General features: G+C 41.9%; 1 protein-coding gene across 1 annotated transcript; it reads left to right on the top strand.

Annotated features, from left to right (window-relative positions):
- Positions 1-346: 346 nt before the first annotated feature.
- LOC121846359 lies at positions 347-5,023 on the top strand. Its single transcript, XM_042320668.1, has 6 exons — positions 347-598; positions 2,047-2,189; positions 2,396-2,460; positions 3,011-3,121; positions 3,580-3,681; positions 4,399-5,023. Exons 1-6 carry the CDS (start codon positions 365-367, stop codon positions 4,740-4,742), a joined length of 999 nt encoding a protein of 332 aa, XP_042176602.1. The 5' UTR covers positions 347-364; the 3' UTR covers positions 4,743-5,023.
- Positions 5,024-7,517: the final 2,494 nt, after the last annotated feature.

The raw sequence follows: 7,517 nt of genomic DNA, 5'->3' as shown, positions 1-7,517 counted from the left end.
AGACGCAATGTACATGCTATTGATCATTTAAGTAATTATTTAGCTTGTTGCTACATGTAACAAAAGTTCCTTCAAACAAAAGCAATTGAGGCCCTTTTCACCATAATGTGGACGTTATCATTTAGCTGGTATCCAGGCTGTCCGTTTGAATTCATTCAAGGACAATAGTCCCAAACAGAAGCTTCTATTTAGAGTGCTCTGGTCCCTAGCTAATAGATGGTGTATCCTCAGTCAGGGAGGGGACATCCATTCAGAGTTATATAAGACAAGTCTGGAAATGAATGCTGATTTAGCCCTCCATTTACCCATTCAAGCATTGAAGCATGTTGAAAGCCTCCCCTCTTCCTCCTCCACATTGCCCCTTATGCAACAGTGTTTTTGTCTAAGCCTCCGGGAGGCATATGCCCCAGCAGTAGAGGTGTTCTGCTCTATCTGTACTGTACGATCGTCCTCAGTGTCTCTGCTCCATCTCTCTCTACCTCTCTCTATGGCTGTTCAGCTGGTTGTAGCTCTCCTGGCTCTAGCCTCTCTGAGTGCTGCATCTGCACCGGACTGTAAAGAACTGGTCAAACCCCTGGTACTGGAGGACCATACCGAGGTAAGTTGTGATCATAATACTAAATATATTTTGGACCTAATGAATACGTCTCAGATGACACTCTACTCCCTATCCGGCTAACCTACTATGGACAGTGACAGATGCTGTGAAGTATTTATTAGGATCTGCAATTTACTCTTCCTGGGGTTTCCAAAACAGGAAACACAAATAAAATAAATAATATATAGCACATTTACATTACAATTGAACCATTCAGCAGACGCTCCCATCCAGAGCAACCCACAGCTAGTTCATTCATATTAAGATGGTGAGACAAGTACATACCACGGTCATATCCCAATCACGTATCACATACATAATGCAAAATACAATACAAAATGCATATAAATGTCTGTCTTTTCACAGTTCCCGTCGTGCTGTAAGGTGTTCTTTTATCTGTTCTTTGAGTCTGGTTTTATTGCTAGCTTGAGTTACCTGCTGTGGCAGAGTTCCATGTAGTCATGGCTCTATTTAATACTGTGTTTCCCAGCCTCTGTTCTGGACCTGGGTACTGTGAAGAGACCTCTGGTTGGATGTCTTGTGTTGTACCTATGAGTGTCCGAACTGTGTGCCAACTGCTTCAACAGACAGTTTGGTACCTTCAACACCTCGCACAAAGACCAATAGTGATGCAGTCAATCTCTCCTCAACTTTGAGCCAGGAGAGATTGACATGCATGTCATTCGTACTCCGTGTACATCAAAGTGCAATACGTGCTGCTCTGTTTTGCACCAACTGCAATTTGCCTAATTCCTTCTTTGCTGCACCTGACCACAACTGGACAGTAGTGGAGGTGTGACAAAACTAGGGTCTGGTTGACTGAGATAGAGAAAGCAGAGCAATGCCTTATCATAGACAGACCTCATCCCATTTTAGTAACCGTTAAGTCACAATTATGTTTTGACCATCAAAGCTTGTCATCTAGGTTGACACCCAGCAGTTGTCAACTTGCTCAATAGCCACATTCAATAATAGATCCAGATGAGGATTAGGGTTGTGAGTGATTTGTCCCAAAAATTATGCTTTTAGTTTGAGATGTTTAGCACCAGCTTATTGCTAGTTACCTTAAACGTAAGTTATTTTACTGTTGCAGCCGACGTGTATACTGTTGAGTCGTCAGAGTACATAGGCACATAGGCTTTATTCAAGGAAAGTCATTAGTAAACACCAAAAACAATAAATGGTCCAAGCCGACTGCCCTGTGGTACTCCACACTCAACCGAATTTGCATTAGAAAGGCTTCCATTAAAGAAAACATTGTCTTCTATTGGATAGGTAACTGTACATCCATGATAAGGCAAGGGATGTTAATCCATAACACCTACACATTTTCTTTTTACTATACTACCCTTGTGTTTCTTCCAACTTCAAAATGGTCCATATTGGTATAGGATGAGGCAATTAGATGGTATGAAACTCATGTGTTTTTCCTTGTCTGTAACTGGCAGCTCTATGGCAAATGGGTGTATGTGATGGGGTCTGCGGATCATTTATTCTTCCAAAATGCTTTGGGGACTCTGAAAAGCTCCTGGATAGACCTGTCGGCTACATCGGACCATAAAGTAGTCACCCTAAGATGGGGAGACCGCATGTAAGTCTGGCTATATTGTGGATATGAATGCAGACTTTAGTGAATGTCATAGTAGTTTGGAAAGGGCTTTAATAAATATCAGGAAAGTATGTGCAATGGTAGACATTTCATTTGACCTTTCTCTGAAAGCAAAGACAATGTTTCAAATTGGCACCTAAGCAATGAATCATACAACATGCTAACACGTTTTTCAAAATGTCCATCAGTGATGGCAAATGCATCGTGGGTACAACACATGCTACCATCTCCGGCACCACTTCCACAGTACACAGTAAGTGACCTGTGCTCTACTAGCCTGGTTGCCATATCTGTCTGTGCTTTAGCCAACACCCTCCCCTGGCGTTGTTATGCCAAATAGGACATCGGCAAAGGAGCAAGTTGGCTGAAGCAGAAACAATCTGGCAACCTGGCTAGTGCTCTACATCTGAGGGATGAAAACATTTAGCTGCTCAATAAGAGAGGGCCTTTATCCACTTAACTATTAATGTGTATATTGCCATGTTATGTCTTCACTGTATGTCATCGTATGCCTGTAAAGATAAATAATAAATCAAATGTACTGTTATTGTATTTTATAGTCTGGTATTTTTTACTTGGAAATTACATGGTAATCATGTAGCAATAGTAATAATAATTACATTTTATTTTCTTTGGTATTCACTGAAACAAGCACCAAAAAGTAACCTGCCATTTGGTATAAGGTACTTACCAAGTGTGTTGAATTTGTGTACTGTAACAGCTGAAGCAGGACAGAAAAAAAGCGTTACCAAATGTCCTAATCATTATGGAAAAGGCATTTATTTTATTTTGTGGATCCACAGTTCATTTGTCTGAACACAAAGGCCAGTACCTGGAGACCTGCCCTGACTGCCTGCTTTGGTCAGACACATCTCGTAATGGAGATGTCACTGGCAGATACCTGCTCCTGTTCAGTAAGTCCGATCAATTCTCAATTGATTTGAGGAAGTCCATCCCCAATATTGTCGGACCCATCTGGATGTGCTTTAACCAATTCCTAACTGCTGGTTCAGTGTCATGACAAATGTATGGCATGACAACGATGGTCAGAGGAGTTGGCTTAAGCACATACAGATCTGGGATCAAGCTAACCCCACTTATTGACATTGATAAATAGTAGCAGTTTAGGCATGCTATACTCCAGACAAAGCATTGTGAAAGCCTGGAGTTGACCCTACATCGATAAGGTGTTAAAACGCTATCTTTATGTCAAAGGGATCAGTCATTATTTCAGAACCAGCGAGATATATTCAATGCTTTGAAAGACTTAATGGGAGTTGAGCCTTTTGTTGTCTGTTACCAGCCCTTAAAGATTACACCAGCAGTACTGTAGGTCAGCTCACCAGCCTCTCTCTCGCACTCCCTCTCTCAGCAAGGACAGGGAAAATGGATCACACATACCTGGACACCTATAAGAAACAGGCAGAGTGTCTGAACTTCCCAGAGAAACACCAGACCTACGATGGAAAAACAGGTCAGGGGTTCTCTTTGCTCCTCATCTTTTCATTATCTTTTATAGATGGTAAAAAAAATCTACAAAATGTGAAACTTTAAATGTATATTGTGCAGACAGAGAAAGCAATGGCCATTCCATTGTCAGGATTGATAGCATGGCCAATGTATTCAACCTTCTCTGACCTATGGTGTTGAGTGTTTATCCTTTTAAGCTTGGAAAAGAGATCCTTAAATCTAGACTTCAGTCCAATAAAGCTACGGCAGATATAACGTGATTTGATCTGTGGCCAATGATCTGGAGCCTTCTTGGAAGGTCACTTCTAATGTAACTTTATGGCACCACTCAAGGGGCTTGAATTTTAGAGCTCTCCCTGTAGATGTTACGGCGACGTAGCGTCCCCATGAGTGACAGAACACTGAGCCAATCACGGCGCAAATAGATTACATTACCAAACCTTGCACTCCGTATATTCCGCTGGATGCCCCACCACCGAAAGCATTGAGCTAGGCTGAAACACCTGCATTTTGGAGCTGCCTTACTTAACAAGTTTGTATGCGGCTTTATTAACTGAATTATATATATTTTTTACATTGTTTGCAAACTGATGTGTGACACGTATTCATGCCCAAATAACATGCAAAACAATTAGACCATTTTTTGCTAAACAGGTGGGGCGCCACCTGCCCTGAATGACGGGTCGCCACTGAATATCCTCACACTTTCTCTGTATTTCAGAGCTGTGCCCTGATGACAAGGAGGAGAAGAAGGTGGTGGAGGAGAAGGTGGTGGTGGAGGAGGAGATTATGGAGGAGAAGGCTACGGAGGAGGAGAAGGCTACGGAGGAGGAGAAGGCTACGGAGGAGGAGAAGGCTACGGAGGAGGAGAAGGCTACGGAGGAGGAGAAGGCTACGGAGGAGGAGAAGGCTACAGAGGAGGAGAAGGCTACAGAGGAGGAGAAGGCTACAGAGGAGGAGAAGGCTACAGAGGAGGAGAAGGCTACAGAGGAGGAGAAGGCTACAGAGGAGGAGAAGGCTACAGAGGAGGAGAAGGCTACAGAGGAGGAGAAGGCTACAAAGTGAATAAGAGAACCAGATCCTCACCGTGTTGCCCAACAAAACCTCCCTTTAGTGGAACTTTGAACCCATAACCACTAACCAAATACCACTTGTACTTCCATGCACTTTAAACCATGTCTTACATACTCATGACACGTTCTAGGTGCTGTATTGTTAAAAAATGCTAAAGTTTTTACCATGAACTGTGTCTTTTTACTGTTTATTTGATAACAGTTCAAGGTATCTTAAATAACAAAATGACTGTTCAAACAAAGACATTTAAATAAACACATTCAACCTTGTAACTTTTTTCCTTTGAAGTTATAAGATCTGAATATAATGTAACACTGGGTGTACAATGGAAAACCTCCTGTACATATCTAGGTTACTTGGGCTATATTGAGAAGTGAGTTAAAGGAAAATTACACTCAAAAATGTGTTTCATTAGTCCATGTTGATACGGTCCCAAAATGTTTTGCATGTCAGCAATCAAGTTTTCAAAATACGCATCATACTGTGGCTCTTTCTGTATTTTGAAAGTTCTATATCCTGAACTTGATTGTTTGAGTGCTTCCGAGTGGCGCAGTGTTCTAAGGCACTGTATCTCAGTGCAAGAGGCATCACTACAGTCCCTGGTTCACTTCCAGGCTGAATCACATCTGGCCGTGAGTCCCATAGGGCAGCGCACAGTGTCATCCGGGTTTGGCCATCTTTGTAAATAAGAATTTGTTCTTAACCGACTTGCCTAATTGGATTTTAAAAATTGCTGACATGCAAAACATTTTAGGACTGTATCAACAGTGGACTAATGAAACAAACACTAAAAGTTTGACTGGTATTATCCTTTAAAAAAAATCAGACAACCGCCAACTACTTCTATACCGAACTTGAAATGTGTAGAGATTTACTGTGCATGTTAATACTGTGGTTTTGAAACACAGCATGACAATATGGACCATTTCTTCAAATGTGGAGTACATAGTAATAGACATTGTCATATACACCGAGTGTACAAAACATGCCCTTTCCATAAGATAGACTGACCAGGTGAAAGCTATGAACCCTTAGAGGTCACCTGTTAAATCCACTTCAATCAGTGTTGATGAAGGGGATTTTTCAGCCTAAATTCAGAGGGTGAGTGGGCAAGACAAAACATTGAAGTATCTTTGAACGTGGTATGGTAGTAGGTGACAGACGCACCGGTTTGAGTGTGTTAAGAACTGCAACGCTGCTGGATTTTTCAAGCTCAACAGTTTCCTGTGTGTATCAAGAATGGTCCACCACCCAAAGGACATCCAACCAATGGCAGGCCAGTGGTCAAAAACAGGTAATTGATGAGAGGACAAAGGAGGCTGACACAAATTGTGATTCATAAAATAATGCACAACTCATCGTACCTTGATACGAATGGGGTATGGCAGCCGACGACCTTCTTTCAGCAAAATAAAACATTTTTTTGCAGTGGGCTAAGGATCAAAAACACTGGATTGCCAGGTCTGATGAATCCCGGTTCCTGCTGTTTCACGCTGATGGGAGGACTAGGGTATGGTGAAAAGCACTTCGTACATGCATCCATCATACCATGTCAACATTGCAGGCTGGTGGTGGTGGTGTATTTTCATGGAACACATTGGTCCACTTGATAAAAGTGGAGCAACGTTTGAATGCCACAGGATATCTGAACACATTGGTCCCCTTGATAAAAGTGGAGCAACGTTTGAATGCCACAGGATATCTGAACACATTGGTCCCCTTGATAAAAGTGGAGCAACGTTTGAATGCCACAGGATATCTGAACACATTGGTCCCCTTGATAAAAGTGGAGCAACGTTTGAATGCCACAGGATATCTGAACACATTGGTCCCCTTGATAAAAGTGGAGCAACGTTTGAATGCCACAGGATATCTGAACACATTGGTCCCCTTGATAAAAGTGGAGCAACGTTTGAATGCCACAGGATATCTGAACACATTGGTCCCCTTGATAAAAGTGGAGCAACGTTTGAATGCCACAGGATATCTGAACACATTGGTCCCCTTGATAAAAGTGGAGCAACGTTTGAATGCCACAGGATATCTGAACACATTGCCAAATCAGGTGCACCCCTTCATGGCAGCAGTGTATCCATCTGTGAATAGTTTTTTTCCCACTGCAGAATAATGCCACAAGGCTAGGATTGTCTAAGAATGGTTCCACAAACATGACTGTGAATTCAGCTGATCTCAATCCAATTGAGCATCTGTGGGATGAGATGGAACAAGCTATTCGGATTAGAGATCCACTACCAGCCAACTTGACACAGCTGTGGGAAGCATTGGAGTCAACATGGGCCAGCATCCCTGTGGAACACTTTTGACACCTTGTAGAGTCCATGCCCGACTAATTGAGTCTGTTCTGAGGGCAAAGGGATTGCAACTCAATATTAGGAATGTGTTCTTAATGTTTTGTACACTCAGTCCATGTAGAGTGCACACTAACAACATTACTCAATATACAGTTGCAGCAACAAAGCATCTGCAGCAACAAAGCATTTGTAGAATTGTACTTACCAGTAGACTAGCATTTAAGAAGAGGTCATAATTTCATTGAGTTTGTGAAGGAAAAAAAAAACACGGAAAAAGTGATAAGCAAGTTAGGTCCCCAAAACAGATTTTTACAAAGTCAAATGAATGTGTTAGAGGTTTCATAATGCTTGTATCTAAACCAAAGTAGATCATTTAAGATTGTTTATACATCAGTTGGACTCTCTATAAGCTACAACATGAGGTCTTAAACCTAGCAAAAGTGCTTCCTTGCAG

Source organism: Oncorhynchus tshawytscha, linkage group LG04 (assembly GCF_018296145.1).
Source record: "Oncorhynchus tshawytscha isolate Ot180627B linkage group LG04, Otsh_v2.0, whole genome shotgun sequence".
Lineage (NCBI taxonomy): Eukaryota > Metazoa > Chordata > Actinopteri > Salmoniformes > Salmonidae > Oncorhynchus > Oncorhynchus tshawytscha.
Note: the sequence above shows the minus strand (reverse complement) of the source record. Positions and strands in the feature narration are given on the sequence as shown.

Excerpts from the sequence above, each read along its gene's own strand:
- LOC121846359 (XM_042320668.1), top strand. The coding sequence starts at position 365 with ATGCAACAGTGTTTTTGTCTAAGCCTCCGGGAGGCATATGCCCCAGCA. Across the intron at positions 2,190-2,395 it reads CTAAGATGGGGAGACCGCAT|TGATGGCAAATGCATCGTGG; the intron begins GTAAGTCTGGCT and ends AATGTCCATCAG. Across the intron at positions 3,122-3,579 it reads CAGATACCTGCTCCTGTTCA|CAAGGACAGGGAAAATGGAT; the intron begins GTAAGTCCGATC and ends TCCCTCTCTCAG.